The sequence below is a fragment of the Adelges cooleyi genome, unplaced genomic scaffold (assembly GCF_023614345.1).
Source record: "Adelges cooleyi isolate 19-005CV unplaced genomic scaffold, UGA_ACOO_1.1 ACOO_flye_CR_arks_rails_tigmint_CR_PRNA_108, whole genome shotgun sequence".
In the NCBI taxonomy this organism is placed as follows: Eukaryota; Metazoa; Arthropoda; class Insecta; order Hemiptera; family Adelgidae; genus Adelges; species Adelges cooleyi.
Window position 1 is genome coordinate 6,622,832 of NW_026095761.1, and position 17,810 is coordinate 6,640,641.

The 17,810-nt window shown below is 40.3% G+C and overlaps 1 protein-coding gene across 6 annotated transcripts in view; it reads right to left on the reverse strand.

Annotated features, from left to right (window-relative positions):
- Positions 1 to 17,810, reverse strand: part of LOC126840486 (box A-binding factor-like) — a 43,714-nt gene that overhangs the window by 2,933 nt on the left and 22,971 nt on the right. For 4 of the 6 annotated variants that reach the window (XM_050576294.1, XM_050576268.1, XM_050576258.1 and 1 more), the window contains exons 2-5: positions 11,997 to 13,299; positions 4,058 to 4,221; positions 3,434 to 3,847; positions 273 to 442 (exon numbers count right to left, since the gene is read on the reverse strand). In XM_050576294.1, the coding sequence (XP_050432251.1) occupies positions 273 to 442; positions 3,434 to 3,847; positions 4,058 to 4,221; positions 11,997 to 13,299 (2,051 nt within the window). The remainder of the gene's footprint in view (positions 1 to 272; positions 443 to 3,433; positions 3,848 to 4,057; positions 4,222 to 11,996; positions 13,300 to 17,810) is intronic. The other 2 variants (XM_050576285.1, XM_050576277.1) reach the window with 1 other exon arrangement.

Consider the following 17,810-nt stretch of genomic DNA (forward strand, 5'->3'; position numbering starts at 1 on the left):
CGCGTTCGAAGCCCACGTGCTTCGTTAGCCGAGAGTTTATACCAGAAAAAACAAGGTAAAAACTTAAGCCACACATCAACAAAAAGAAGCTCGTGCATGCAAACGACAACAATTAAAAATTGTGTCGTTATCGCGTTAATAATTAACAATATGAATGCAAGTTATAAACGGCACACGCGGAATTAGACCAACAGACACACACACACACACACACACCCACGGTATAGTTAATTTGTTTTAATCATTAAATAAAATCAATTTCTAAGACTAACCAGCCGTCGGGGTTGTTTCACTAAGGGCCTGTTCATGCCGTTCATCTTGTGGTACAGACCGCAAGCGTTGCACAAGTAATGGCCGGTACCGTCGCGCCTCCACAGTGGAGTGGATATAGCTCCACAGTTCACGCACTCCCGCCCCTCGCAAAACATGTCCATGTCTTCCACTGTACATACACACACGACGAGGTGAAAGTCCAGTAAAACATTTATGTTATAGAAATATAAAAAAAAAAAAACAAATAAGGAGCGGCCGTTGTATGTACACGAGGAGAGACTTCACCACCTTCGTGTTATTGCGTAATGGGTTGCAAATAATAATAATAATAATAACTACGTAAATCCGACCACGACTTGCACGCAGAAGGGGTGGGGTGATGGGAGGAAAGATTTTAGCGCCGCCCGAAAGACGGTGCTTAAATATTTGACGACCTGCCGGTGGTCTGTGCCCGTGCGGCGCGAAAGGGCAAATATTGGAAACAAAACAAAAACAATAAAAGGAAGAAAAAAAGGTCTATTACAGAGGATGGTCCGCCGATATTTTAGCTATGGCATTATGATAGACCCTATTAGTGTAGAGAGGACATGCGTTGTTGTAACGAACGGCTATACAACGTGTGTCAAGTGTCAACGTCAACACAACGCACACGACGATCCCCTTTATAACATACATATAGCGGACCGTAAAAACAATAATCGACACTCGGAGTGCTCGTATTACTATCAAATTGTGTGAATGCAGTGTTGTAGTAGTAGTAGTATCCATTACTCAGGTCTAGTGTCTCTCTGGACAGACGGACTGCCGCCTTCAGGAATTCCTCGCGACACCGTCAAGCGCCCCTCTTGTTGTTTTAACATATGTGTGTGGTGTGTGAGCAAAACTGGTATAATAAGTGTATATTAGATCGGTATAAATATATTGGGGTCGATTTGAACCGATTACACAGATAGGAGTCAAATTTCGGATCGCCTGTTGCTGCCAGGTCAGCCTAAATCTCCGGTGGCAGCCGTTCGTATGCTGATAATAGGAAATTATATGGGTTTGTATTTCACAGTTCGCCAATCAATCGACCAGCTTTTTGGGAACGTCATAGTGTCTTTTACATAGTTTAAGTCTTTTATAGAATGGGCGACTACGGCCGAGTACCACCCGTCGCCCGTATTTGGGGAATAACCCAACCGAAAAAACCGTTTGAAAGTACGGTTGGTGTCACACGTAGGTACGGGTGCAAAATAATTAGAAACAGCACGGACCGACGATCAAGACATAAAACGATTACGAAACAGTATATTATTTTATTATTGTGTGAAACAAGTACACTCGGCAAGTGCGTTTCGAAGGGGATCGAGGCTATTGATCCTGGCGTTGGACAGGTAGAATCCGCTGTGCAGTGCATGTGTAATTTAGTAAATAAAAAACAATTTTCCCCCCTTCCGGCGTACAGCGTACTTAAACGGTCTCTGTTTTTCCTCCTTCGACGACGATAACGAACTTCCGTTAACGCGCCTTCATTTGTCAGGGGGGAAAAACGAATATTAAGCGATAAAAAAAACCACAGAGCATATTCGTATTGCTACGGCCTACGGTGGGAAAAAACACGAGTAAGGAAAAACAATTTAAGCGGAAAAAAGTGACAAAGGTGACGTTTTAACGTGGTATGGATTTTCGCAGCGCGTGGGCGCAACCTAAGCGGCAAGGGCAGTCAAACAGGGCCGTCTAAGGCTACGCAGGGGCCAGAAAAATGCATGTTAACGGCGCTTTTATTGAATTTCCATTCGAAAAAAAGCGCAAAGTGGTACAAAGCGATCTTTGACCACGGCGTAGTACCATCTCTTAAATCGAGTAAACACTAGACGTGCTAAATCAATGACAAACGGATTCGATTATTTTCGGCGGCGGTCCCCTTCGAAAAAAAACCGCCTAGTCGTTAGAATGTAAGAAAACATAAAAACACTACTAGGTTTATTTTTTTACCAAACTGAAACAACGACGGATATCGTGATTGTAATCTCTGATGTTTGTTTTTTTTTTTTTAATCGGTCCCGGAGAAAGGGTTTGAACATAAACGAAAATTCAACAACAATATAAATCCAAACGATGGTGTAATTGATATTTCATAAAAAACCGATTGACTAACAACTGCGACAGCTGTTCGCAAAACAAAAATCGCAACACCCTTTTTTTTGCCTCCCAAAAATAGATCATTTATCAGCGCGCGGGTGGTGTTTGGACATGGGACGAAAAATCGTTGGTGGGCAGAGGACGCGAGTCGGCGAAACGAGATCAATAATATTTACAACGACGGGGTCCGTGTTAGGAGGGCAAAAAAAAAAACGTGTCCGCGAACCCCGCCGATGATGGCACGGCAAAACACGTGTTGGCCGTGACACGGACAACACACGTTTATGTGTACCAAACAAACTCCGGCAGGCCGCGGCCACTTTTTGTATTTACGGTAAATTAATGGTAAACAGATACTCAACGAAGAGCCGGCGGCGGTCACTCGCGCGTTACTACAACAGCAATAACAACACGATCGCGATGCCTCCCGTTCACCAAAAAACGACAGACCCACACACATTGTTTTTGTAAAGCGGCCACACGAGACACCATCGTGTCCGCCTGGGTGGCCCCCACCGCCGCCATCCTCGTGACACCTACTTTAGCGTGACCCGGACCCGTCGACGGCGGGGGGGCTCGTTCCCAAGAAAGTGCCTTCTCCGGTGTGTTGTTACAATGTCGTCCGCGTCGTTAATACCGGGTGCCGCTGCGAGATACGCCGCGTTTCAATTTTTTTTTCATTATTTAAGCACACCCATAAATGTGTTAATAAGGTCAACAATTTGCCCGAAATACATAACAGAATAATGACCTATGTTTACGAAACGCGGATTTCCCGATATGGGCGATACTCGGACGAACACGCGTTGTTATAACCACTATAACATATTATAGGGCCAAGTGCTGAAGGAGTCACAGTGGCCAAAAACCAATGAAAATTGGATATGGCCGCAACCGTGAGCCATTACGTGTTCACTATCTCGTTTTAATAGTTAATATCTTTTTTTTTTTTATTTCGCATTCGAAAAAATCACAAAAACTAAAAAAACGTGTTTTAGGTTTAAAAAACAAAATTTATATTAAGTCGAATACTCACGTGCTGAAAGAGAAGCGGCCGCCGAAAACGTGGCGGTGGACCGGCTACGGACACCGGCCGTCTGGTTGTTGTTGTTGGTGGTGGACATGGTGACGTAATTGATGGTGCCGTCCGTGTTGGGGTAGCCGTGCGAGGCGGCCCACTGCAGCGAAGCGGTGTCCGCGACGGAGGACCCGCTGACGTTGTTGGACGGGGCCAAGTGGTACCCGCCGGACGGGACGATCGGGTGGTACGACGACGTGGACGAAGAAGGCCTGGACGACACGCCGGAGGCCGTGTACGAGGCGGACGACGTGTGGGTGCCGAAACGCTGGCTGAAAGCCGGCAGTCCACCGCCGCCGTTGTGGTTGCATTGCTGTTGGTGTTGTTGTTGATGTTTGGACGACGGAGAATAACTACCGTCTTCGGACACCACTGCAAAAAAATTCAATTCACGGTTATAACGACATTATACAAGCGATAAGTCCTATTTAAAACACAGACATCAGTTGTACTGACAACAGATGCAGATTGTCGAACAACAATTCTTGAGGCGATATTTCGACAGAGATAGACCACTTATTAATTTAGTCATAAGCTCGCCTTATCGTACGCGGACGAAAAATAAACCTTATATCAACTTACCGGTGGACCACATGTGATTGCCGGCTACGGATGTGATTATGTTGTTGGCGTGTTGCTGTTGTTGTTGTTGCTGACTGACGAGGTCGGGAGACGTCGCGAAGTACTGTTGCAGGGAAGCTGGATACAAGCCACCGCCACCGTTGCTCCTCTGGTACATGGAAGAACTGCTCGGGAGGGAAAAAAACAATTTTAAACTCGAGTTATTGAGGGAAAGGGGGATTTTTTGTTTGTAAGATCAGTCTTAGATCTACGAACGTCTAATAACTATAGGGAGACATGATTTGTGTGCGCGTACTTGAGTGTACACCGACCTACTCTGCTCGGCATGAGGTGTTGTTAACGACAAGTCCAGGTCGCACAAACTGTTGCTGCTGCTGTCGTCGTCGCGCGAACACCGGCGACCCGATGCAAAAACCAAGACGTGCTCTACAACAACACCTCCTCTACTTACACTATGCCGGCCGAGGCGTTGCGGCGACCTTGCCGCCGTGTTTTCGCCGGCGGCACGTTCAGCCTCGGACGGGCATCATAATATCCAACCAAGTCGGACGGGGCCCCATAATATATATATATATATATATATATATTGTTTAACGTTTGCTTATCGAACGGTGTTATTCAATCGGATTGGATAATTTTTATTTGTTTATAATATTAGTGTTACGGTGCAGTGCCCGACAAGTAGGGCGAACGGAAAATGGAACGACGGTTTTGTCACGAACCGACGCCACCCCTCTCCCTCTAACAGTGGCAATGATCAAAAAGAAAAACCAGAACTTGTACACACGAGGTCGACCGGATTGATAGACCGATCTGACCAAAGGGACTAATGACTAAATTGAAAAGCTAAAATTAAAATGTTTAATGATAATATCGACTTAACAAGGAGTCACCACAGCGTGAACCGATTGAATGTTCACACTGTTGAGCTCCTATTCTTTATCATTATTCCTGTTTAGTGAGGTAGAGAAAAATATGCAGGATTCTAGTTTGTTAATTTTATAATAATTTTACACAAATTTCGGTCGAGTCCCGGCGGTCTGCGGAAAAACAATATAATATAATATCTGAATTGTAGACATTTTTTGCCAACGTCCAGAGATAACAAACGTGATCTCCGATTTCAAAACATGGCCAAACGGTTTTAGGTCAAACGCGGACCGTACGTGATCGTATGTGCTAAATGTTGCGTTTCGATAAAACTGCGTCCTACGAATTCTTACCACGCTCACGAGTAGTAACCACACACAAAAAAAGAAACTTTAAAATTTTCAATTTGTTATCTAGTGGAGTTAGTTTATTTTTACTAGTGTCGGCGCTAAAAACCGATACCGAGATATGAAGAAAATGACGACGACGGCGTTGAACCGCTTAAGGTAAACACAAAAACGGTTTGGCGTCCAGTTACAAAACGAAATCTACATGATTTTTTTTTTCTTTAAAAATACCGTGTCCAGTGGACGCCGCGAATTGAGATTGCTTTATTTGCCACCTACAAATTGAAGACGTCGGAAGACAACATCATTAGTAATAACAATAAATACAAATATTCGCAACAAATAATAATGGTGATTAGTATATTTTCATTATAACGTATGTATGTTTCTACTAAACGTTGTCCTTGTCCTCGAACGGCTCGCGCGCTTATTGTATAAACTATAATCGAGTTTGGGCGACGGTAAGACCGTTTTTTCATTCTCTCTAAAACCAAATAAAAAATAATAATAATTATGATCGCGACGTGTATATATATATATATATCTAACATATACACACACTGCGAATTACGAAACAAGCTTAAGTAGTTGTATTATTATTATTATTGTTGTTGTTGTTGATGTTATTATGACACGGCATCGATGAAATAGGAAACCGACCGATCGGCGGTATTATTCAATATACACATATATAATATTGCTTACGTGGGAATCTCACCGGTCAGCGATAATACTCTATACATAGGTCGTCTCCCGAAATACACCGAGATGAGAGACAAACAAAAGATCAACATAACACCAAGACCAAAATAATATGTAAGACACACCCCGACGACAGTGGAGACACGTGGCAAAGCCCCGGTGTGGAATACAATTTAACCGTTCACAGCCCGCAAGAGGAACCACGGTCGATGGGTCGGTGGAGATGATGGCGGTAGTAACTAGTAAAGACACAACACAGCCCTACCGACAAATACGGGAACGACGAGGTAGGGGAGGGTCCGGTGTCGTCGACAAAGCCTCGGCGTCGGTTAAGAGAAAAAAAAACGGTTAGTAAGTGAAAAAAAAAAAAACACCGCAAAAGTATAAACAGACGGTTTCCGAGAACGAACAAAGAACCAAAGAACGTAGGCGGACCATCATCATCAACTCTCTCGCCGACCATTTAATATTTATTAAATTGTAATAATAATAAACGTGTCTACTGGATCGCTGCTGGCCGCAGTTTGTGCTTAGCCAAGCTAAGTCCAAGCAAATCTGCTCTCTCAACCACCGGGCGCGACCCGCTTAGATTCCTTTGTGACAAAAACTATTTGTGATACGATCATCAAACGCGCGCTTCGTCGTTTGTGTAAACATTAATATAGTTTTTCATCTCCTATTGCCTCGGATATTTTTTAAATAAAAAAATATATATATATATAATACGCAACACACACACATAATACTATATTATATATTATTATTATTATTATAATATACGTACAATACTTTTACAAAACACAACCCGGCCAAGATGATCGTATTTCAAATAGCGGCGACACGAAATACCGACATAAAACGCATATTATATCGAGGCCAACGATCTCCAGCATCGACAGGAGAAGGACAACGCGGTTGTTCTTCCCCAACATATGACCCCGCCTATCCCGTTACTGTCGTTTTACAACTGTTAATTGAAAGAAAAAAAAACAAACAATTCTTCTGTTTCATCAATACTAGACCGAGACGCGTTAAGAGGACGTAATAAAATCCCGAATACTACTTTAACTCGACTTTTATTACCCAAGCCATACATATAGCTTATATGATACAAGCAATAGTCCGTAAAGTTAAAAAGCTTACAAAAAAATACCCTTTTAACGCGCATACAATTTAAGTACACAAGGAGGTACATCCAGCCCTCATTGCCTGCCCTGGAATAAACAATTGTTATTCTAGAGTTAGTTTAGAAAAATTATGGCTTGTACGGCGAATGTATGGGTGAACACGCTTTGATTCTCTAAAGGCCGTTGCGTAATAAAGTTTGTATTTATTTGCACTAAGACGGATACTATTTCTTCTTTGTTTTTTTTTTCCTTAGCGAGATGCTCATCCCGACCCTAAAGAATTCGCCAACGGGTCGATTTTTTTTTTTTTAATATTTCACACGCGTTGACCCTGTCCCATCGCTTTTTTTTCATCCTACTCGTTATACATTTTGTATTTTTTTATTTCTTTGAACGCCTCCGCGGCCGACCGCAAACGGTAAATAAAAAAAATAAAAAACTCAACAGTTTTATGACGTTGAATTCGGAAAAGGCCGTCGTCGGCCCAGGTGAAACACACACCGACGAACGGGGTCGAACGTGGGAGGTGGAGTGAGTGGTGGTGTCGCAGAGGAGAGGGCACGCTTAGGCATAATATTATAATAGCCCAACGTTAAGTGTGTAGTATGTGTGCGAGTAGGTATAATACCAACCCAACAGGAGGCGACAAGTGTCCTTGGTGGCGCGCGCAAAAACACTTAAATCGCGTCCATAAAATTAGATGGGAAAAAAACGGTCGCCAGCATAAATATAACATTTTTTTTTTTTCCACACACAAATGTTTCGGAGTAATAATAATGAATTTACACGGTCTTTGCACACGTTATGTGTGTGTGTGTGTGTGTACATGTAAGTAGTACCGTCGCTGGTTGCGCTCGTTCGGTCACAATAGGCCATATACACACAAGGAGAACGTGTTGGAACAATTACCATTTATTCATTAGGCCTCTTCGGCGTGTATATAATACACTACACGCACGGTAGAAGGGACATAATGTTATTTATGCCGGCGACATAATATTATTATTATAATAACGTTATATAGTAAATTTTCTCGGGGCCCATCGTACCCGATATAAATATAACTACATAACAGTCGCCGTTTGTACGTTTCAACGAACAGAGGAAATTAGATTATTATTACTATTATATAGAATAAAATATTGTATTTTTTTTTTTTTATAATAATAGGAATACAATATCTAAAAATTCAATATTTGTTACCCGTCGTGTTGGGCAGGGGATGTGAGAAGAAGGCTTGGGCCGGGCAAACGGTAGGTACTTATGGAAGTTTGGTTATCCGTTATTATATTATAATAATGCTAGGGTCAGACCTGTATGGAATAAATATAAATTGTTATACTCGTCGACGGTGGTGGTCCATTTGCTATTAATAGGAAAATCAAATGGGTTCAAATGAGGTTGTTTGTATTTTTTTTTTTTTTTTAACAAGCCGAGCCTAAAACCGCTGACGTTCGCAGCACGCAATTGTATCGGTTGACCGTTGTTTGCAGGTTGTAATTGAAGAGAAGTACAGGGGAAAAGAGGTGACAAGTCACTTTGTTCAAAATGTTCAACAGAAGCAATAATTAACAACAGGTTTATTCTCCCCCTCCATCCTCCCCCTCTCACTCTAATAATTACCTACCGAGTATTGCAAAGTATTAGCATACAGCTAAAAATGTCATCATATTGGAAAAGGTATTATTCGTTTTATATAAAACATATCGACTGCGAGTCCATAGTTCTAACGGGCAACGGCCAATAGATATTATAATGGGGAAAAAGCCCATAAACACCTACTTTTGCGCTAGGAATATTATTCAATGTTATCTAAATTTTAGCCTCTGATCGACCACCGTATACATAACCTAGCCAATATTTAAGATGAACTCGTGTGAACCGTACACCGAACAGTGGAATTTCTGGACAAAGTCTATAATATAGCGGTCGAACGAGAGACACAACGGCGGGTGTGTGTGTGTGTGTGTGTGTATGTGTGTGTATTTGAACGGTAGGAAAAAAGTTATTATGTCAAGCCTTAGAAGGTAAACTTCAATATTATGTATGTATATATATTTTTTTGTTTTCGTTGGTCGGTCGTTATCGAGCACGGTTGTCCTCCGATCGACGGCGACTTGGTAAACGCACGTCCAGAGTCCAAAAATTGTCTCGGCGCACACACACACACACACAAAGATAACAAAAAATTATTGTTAAAAACCCAACCATCGACAAATGGCAAAATATCCGCACGGGCCGCGAGCCAGATAAGAAATTATAAAATATAGTAAATGTATTTTTTTTTTCTGTCAAAAATTACTACCGTCGATTCAATATTAATAAGCGTGTCGAAAGTAGTTGGTAATTAGAAATCTATTATTCGATAATGTAAAAAAAAAAACCGTTTATTGGACTTGAAAGAGATTTCGAAAAACCGACGATGACCGTTGACCGCGATGAGAAAAAAATTCAAATACCGTCAGTGGAGCACATTTCGAAAAACATTATTTAAAAATTATATAAATGAAAATAGCGGTGTCGACGGCCGATTACCGAGAGAACATATTGAAGTAATAATAATAATAATCATAGTAGTATAATATACTATACACACACCACGTTGTGTTTTTGCTAAGGTAAAGTATTATTAATATAATAATATTATATTTTGTGCTTCGGGTCCGACCGATTGTGCTGATGTGATACTTTTGATGTTGATAAGTGATAACCAATGTGACTCATCAATTTGTACGCAACTAATATTAATATTATCCCTAAGACACCAGCCTTTTCCAACTTTGGGGCGTCGATGAAAATGTGCTTCAGGCACCTAATACCTGCCTAGCAAGTATAGCGAAGCAAACGTGGTCAAAAGGAGAAGGCAACGGGAGCAGGGGAGGGTAATGCGCGTGCATAGTGCACACAACGTCGCGGGCACAAATAATAAACGTCAGGTCGTTGGGCGACAAGTGCGTGTGTAATTTACGGTTTAAGAACGACCGGTCGCTGTTTTGTGTTTTCCAAGACTCACACACGACCTCGCCCGTTGGCGTAATAATAAATTTTATTATTGTATATATATATATATATATATTTGAGAAAACGTGAAATTTTTAAAAAATGCGCTTTACCGGCTCTCCCGGCCATCGAGGATTAATTAGCAGCCCAAGTACGATTTTTTTGAAATTACAATCAGTCATATTTCAATTATAAATTTTATTGTTTTTTTTTTTTTTTAATACTTGTCAAGTTCTTTTGACTGGGTGGGGGAGGGGTGCTGAAGGATGTGGTAAAACAACTTTCAATTGAAAAAATGAAAGTTTTATCATTTCTATGGCTCACGTCAAACCTAAGTTCCAATGTTAAATGGTTTTATCAGTCGTTGGTATTCTCGGCCGAATCGAGTTGTGCTCAATTTACGAAACAATGATAAATTAAAAAAAAAAATGCATTTCTAATATTCCATTCGTTATCAATTAATAAATAGTTAAAAAAATACACATTGGCCGTATATAAACATGATTTTTACGGATGTTATCATTGAAATTGGCACATTTTTATTATTGCACATTTCGATCAACCATTCTATACATACATACAATGTACATGTCAATGTTATACATTTATAATTTACAATTTGTTTTATTCATTATACATAATATATTATTTTGTTTGCCTATTAAGGGTCTTTCCAAAATGGCAATAAATAATAAAATAGGAATTTCAAAACAGAAATTCGGTTAAATATGTTTTGTTTAGGCGACAGATTATTGTAGATTTTTTTTTTAATCCCAGACGGCCACAAAACAGACTGGGTTACACGTTATTTAAAAACATCATACTTAGGCGCGGACAACACCCCGGCGAGTTGTGCCGGCGCAGGTATCGACACTAGACGGTCGCAGCTAAATATAGCAATTTTGGGCATTCCACGTAAAATACATCAACGATAAACATTGTTGGGAGACCGGAAATATTAGTCATTTTATATCACCATATTATTATTACGACCCGCCAACACAAAAATAATGTGTTGTACGCGTTGTTAGGAATTCATTACACGTGAACGATTATAATATAATCGTTAATATCCTATACTTGGGGGAGGGGAAGGGGTGTAACGTTTACAAAAGTTACTCGATTTCGCGTCCGCCGCATCACTCTTTTGAGTGTTATCAGTCATCTGTTAATGCTGCCTACCGTACAGAGAAATATTACAAAACGCTGAAATCTATTAGAATGTTGCTGGCCTCATAAACACGGTACGAGCAATATTATATGTTATAACACACATCGATGGTATCACGGTTTTAATGGCAATCCGTTTGATAATCTATTCGTAATCTATTGGAGTGCGTTACAACGTCAAGTCACCGGTGACCCGTGTCTCAACAGCACGTGGTCCGCCGAAAGACGTTAAAAATAATAAATTAATATTATTTTTATCGCTTTCCAGTCGACCAAAGCGCGAGACGGCTTTAGCTATGTGCAAATTGCCTAATCCGACCCCTTTAAAATAATGCGTAACGTCTCTTTTGTAGTCGACAAACGTAACACTTATAATATTTTTGCAAGTGCATTATCTCCCCCGGTGGTTTAAAAAATATTTTTTGGAGTGATAGACAATATTTGAAAAGATCTACCTATTTTATTTGTTGAACTACACTTTTTTGGTACTATGTAGCGCAGTGTGAAATGGTATAGTTCTTTTGTATTAACGGGTAATTTGAGGGGCACCCGACATTACACATTTTTTAAAGTATTTTAAGTGAACACTTCACTTAAGGACTTTTAACGGGTTTAAGGCCCTTCGAGCAGAGTAGGAACACCTCTTTATAGAAAACAAAGCGCATATCACAGTCGAAACGGGAAACGCGTCGTAAATAGATCATAAATAAAAGGCTAACTTACCTAGTGATATTAGAACCGTTGCTTTGGTGAATGACGTTCGAGGATGATCCATGGTGATAACCGCCGGAGTGATTGTGCGAAATGTGTTGCTGCAACTGTTGTTGTTCCGTCGACGACGATGACGGCGTGTACGAGTGGTCGGCCACGTGTGGCTGGCAAACGATTGTCGGCGATCCCTGTTGTTGATCGTCCTGTAGATGGCCTTGTAGGGGTGACGCGCTGTCCGAATCGCTGTGCAACACGGCGACCAGGTGTGCGAACGCGCTAGACTGTCCGGCAGTCACGTCGTCCCTGGTCGACGCCGGCAAATGCAGGTCGAGCAGATCGCCTTTGACCGCGGCGGCCGACACCACTTCCTCGTCGTACCCTTCGGCCGAGCTTCCCGGGCTGGAGCAGTGCTGTTGTTGATCCTGTTGTTGTAGCTGAACCGACAGCTGTTGGTCCTGGAAATAATCGGCGGCCGCGTACACGTGCTGGGTGATCCGGTCGTGAGGCTCTTGTTTGAGCACGATGTGTTCGAACTTGGTCTGCGCCTGATTATAAGCTTGTTGTTGCTGCTGCTGATACTGTTCGTAGAATTCTTCGTCTTCGTCCCGCTGTTGCTGATGATGACCAGTAGCGGCGGCCACCACTTGCGGGAACATGGCCAATAGGTCCCGACTGGTGGCGGGGTTGTTGTACTTGGACTGTTGATACGTCTGGGCGACCAACATGTCGTATTGGTTGTTGTTGCCGGGATGCTGATTAAGTACGACCACTTGATGCTGCTGTTGCTGACCGTTGTTGTGTTGTTGCTGCTGTTGTTGATGATGATAGCTCATATCATCGCGACGTACATACACGTTGCCGGTCGGCCGTTCGTCTGTCGTCCCGTGAACCGGTTGTTGTTGCCGTAACCGATCGCCGGCAGCCGCACCGGGCTCCTCCTCCTCCGCGCCGAACGACGTCCTACCGACCGGCGCACCATCTACCGCCGGCGACCCGTAGCCGATGCTGGGCGTGCCCGCGCTACCGCCGCCGCCGCCATTTTCTTCGTCCACCGCGGCCACCGCCACAACGTCGTTAACGACGACCACGCCGCCGTGACGAAGCGGTATCGCTACAGCGGGCGGCGGTTCGTTGGGTTCCACCGAATCGGCGATAACGTCACGCCGGTTGTTCAGCTCGTCGATGGTGTCCGCTGCCGCCCTGTCTTCTTCGGCCGAAGTGTCGTATTCACCACCGCCGACGCCGGCCACTGTGTCGCTGTTCCCTTCGCCACTGACCACTACATGATGTTGTTGTTCAGGCGATTCCGACAGACCTGCAAAAAAACATTTTTTGTTATTATCATTCATACCTTATTAATAACAAATACAATTGTACACATGTAAACCCCACGAGACTTGAAATCATAAGCGCAAAAACGCCCTTTTTCTACAAAAAAGTCATCTCCGTTATTATGTCACATCTTAAGTAATAAATTTAATAAATAAATAATAATATTGTACTCTACACACGATTTTGAACTTTTAACTTTTAACTTTACTTGTTTACTGACTACATATTTAATGTATTTTATGTAAACCCTTCCAATCGAGTAATAACGAGATTGAAAATAAATCTAGTTCCAAGTGGAAAAAGTCAATCAATGAATAGGTATTTTATCAAAACATACCTATATTTTTAGCACAAAATTTATGTTGTCACTTGTCAGCTACAGTTGTTATAAAAATAACAACTGTATTGTATTGAAATATTTTTTTCATTTTGATCTTAGGTAAAATGTCTTCAATTTGTCAATTTTTTTTTTCATTTTCGTGTGTAACCAATTACATTTTTATAATTTACATCTAAATCCAGTCTGACATAGTTGTTACAAAAACTCAACGAGGGCGTTCGGCTGGTTAACCACCTTTGCTAGGTTACACAAAAAACATAATTTGCAATGTTTTGTTCTGAATATTCATATAATAATTGTTGTTATAACATTAAAGCATGCACGTATTTTAATTAACTTTGAAACGCAAATTAAATATTACGATAAAAAACGACATCACACCTTTATGCTATAAGCAGCTGATCTTTGGATGCGAATCTGTCTCATACACGCCACAGACCACAACAAAAAACGTATTAACGTCACGAAAGTAGACGTATAAAACATGTAGTAGTATGATAACGTAATGCTTATTGTAAACATTGATAAAGAACAATATAATTTGATTGTGTCTGTTATCACACGAGACGTTACATAAATAACCACATTAGAGCCGATGATCTCGGGTAATCGTTTGGAAATGAAAAACTCGTCCGTAAAAATAAAATTATTGTAGTAAAACGTTATCGTTGATAAAGAACGAGAAAATGATAAAAAAAACAATAATAATAATAAGAATTTACATGACGATTTGTTTACAATCGTTTCATTCAACTAGATCGTAAATCGTAATTTTTGTATTCTGTTACCGTGCTGCTATACATGCTATATTATATTATTGCTATTTATACACACACACACACGAGATGTGTAAAACGCTTATCAATTTACCGTTATCATTCTTGGTGCGTTTACTATATAATATAATCCACAATTCATTAACAACATGTATATTGTATTGTATTAAAATGTAAAATGAATACCAACGGCCGCAGTAGTCATATTTTTTTAAACATTTTTCTCTCAAAAAAAAAAATTTTAGTTAAAAGACTAAAAACTGTATGTTGTGTGTATGACGCTTTGAATAAATGGTTACATGTGATCTACTAATATAAATAACAACCACGTAATACACTATAACTGCATTCAACAATGTTGGTACTATAATTACATGTAATTAGACCAGAAAGAATAGTATACGGGTCATATATGTACATCGTATAGACCTTGTTGTCGGCCATAATAATAAAACTCATAAAGCCCGAGGTAACGACTCGCAGCCAAATTTGACAGAATTACGTCCATATCAATCCACGGATCAACGTTAACGCTATAGATAGCAGATCGGTCAGGGTCAATCCAACTGCAGCAGACACTTGTATCGTTTCAAATAACGTTGCACCACAGCCACAGAGTATAAAATGATATTATTTCACATTATTACGAGAGCGTTAATTAATTATTAAATACTTTAACTAAAATAACACGTGGAACGCCAAACGGTGAAATGTATTTTAACATGACACGGACAACACCAGCTATATAGCGTATATCATTTTATACATTGGACTGTGCAGGACACTTAAACGGTCTTATACATTTTCCCAATGCCCTAACATCGTGGCATTATTATTATGCAACAGTAACACGTTTTATCATAACCGTTATCAAAAGTGCATTCGTCATACTATGTAGACAGTATTATAACATACATATTATACGCATCGAAATCTATATAAGTACAGTCGTTTTTATCTTCTGTTAATAAAAAAAAAAAACAAACAAACAAATTCGTCTGGCTGAAAATCATCTTTCTCTCTTGGCTTTTTCTAACAATATTTCTAATAATAAATCCCGATCCCGGTCGTGGTTCTGCGATAACCTTTTTCTCTGCTGCGGGTCTCGCTTGCTGTGCTAGCCGCACATTCCGGCTATACTTCGCATGTGCTACGAGGGTCAAATACGCTACAAGACTTGAAAAACCGCTGCGATTGCTTTTACAATTTACTATTAGAAAAACATCGTACCTACACAACACACCAAAGAGCACACACGCTTGATAAGGGCACGCCATGACCGATGCATTTATCTTAATGTCCGCGGGGGAGGTCTTACCCTATACGTACAAAACAATAGCAATAAACATAATAATAATAATAATATTAATAGGTATTGAGGTCGAGACATCATGCTCGGTCACCGTCTTTAGATGTGTTATAGACTTCTAGTTTGATCCCCTATATATATTCCGGCTCACTTATCAACATTCGACAAAAACGCAGTGTTAAATATGAAACACAAAACCGGTAAATGCATTAAGTAAACACAACATAACTACAATCTTCTAACGCTCGGGAGGAGCTGAAACTTCAGTGCACAAGAAACGCCAGAATAATACAATGGTGATTAGAGATTCTGGACATAAAAAATGCGTAGAAAATAATAATGTAAATTCTCAAGAACCCGGCGCGACGCAAGTGCAGGCCTAATGCTTTTTATAGTAAATACAATTAGTTATATTTTTAGTTTTCGTCTGTTGCCCATACTACTCTATTTGCCACTGTTCTGTGTAGTATTATTATGTTTAACGAAAGTAAAAACAAGGAGAAAATAATTGTTACAATGTTAGTACACAGAACACGCTTTTGTATAGAGTTTAGTGTCCACTAAATCACAAGCGCCGGGTGGTAGTGTGGTGCTAGTCACCGCGACCGGGATGCGACGGTCTCGCCTTTGGGGACAATTTGTTTTGCCGGCGTTATAAAAACGAGAGGGAAAAAAAACTAAGCCAAAATTAACCCTAAGGCGCAAACAAAGGGTGTTCCCATGGTTTTTATATTTATACAGTGTGTATAGAGTATAACACACCACCACCGCCTACGGCCACGACCGCACATGCGACGTTCCAATATCTGTATATATAAAACATAACATATATATATTATATGTATTGTAATGGGTGTATTTATATACGTATAAGCGAACGGGACGACCTCAGGTGTGAATCTACTGGCAGTTTGTTTAGGCTCATTCTCTCACGCCGATGGACACACGGACACGCACTACACACGGTTTTTCGGGGCAATACAGTATTACGAAAATCACTTAAGCCCGCACTGTCTCTCTCCACGACGGCCCTCTTCTAAGTTTTTTTTTTTGTTTTGTTTCTGTTTAATGTGTAATGCACAACTATTATATACAATACATCCCAACAACAAGCCCATATACGGAGGACGTGCGTTTTGACGACTATTTTCCTTCTTTTTTTTTTTTTTATCGCCAATTCACCGCAGGAAGTGTCCAGTCCGGTGGTCGTACAGTATAACATATATATATTAAGCGCATATTATATACCATAATAATATAGTGTGGTGGAAGATAACGAAGGCGACGGTCTGTGCCGAACGCTTGCGACTCAACCGGACACCGATAACGACGGGCCCCCGTATTAAGCAACTTGCAACGAGGAGAGCCTATATAATATTGTAATAATTATAATATATTACTAACATACATACAATAACATAATAATATGCATGTTGTTCGCTACTGACTATACTACTGCTGGTCACTGGTGTGTACCGTTGTAAACGATGAGAATCATGCGAAGAGTGTAGGCAAATCCATAAAATGACTAATAAAAATAATTCAAAATTCGAAGTTAGTCGAGTGTATCATTGTTATCGTAAAGGGTGGAATAGAATAACACTTAAGCTGGAATGGGTGATTAAATTAGCCTTTGCTTTTTAGAAAAAATCTAACTGATAGTAGTGTACTGTATTTTGCTACGATCAAAATATGAATGGAAATATAAAAAATCAACCCTGTTCCATGGATTTTTTTTATATAATATTTTATATTGAAAATACGTGACGTTATTTGACAAAACTTAGTTTTTAGCATCGAAACGTATAATAGTTGCATACAATAAAATCTCAATAAATTTAATTAAATAATGAAAATACTTAGTTGCGGTCATGTAGGTATATACTGGTTATTAATTACCAAACTAAAAATATCTAATTACGAAAATGCCCTTATACGCAAAGAAGGATTAACTCAATTCCAAAATCGAACATATTTTTGTAATATTTCTTAAATTTGTTTTACCAATTCACATACCACATGGAGGAGGGATATAATATGCGATTTGAATATACAATATAATATAGAAC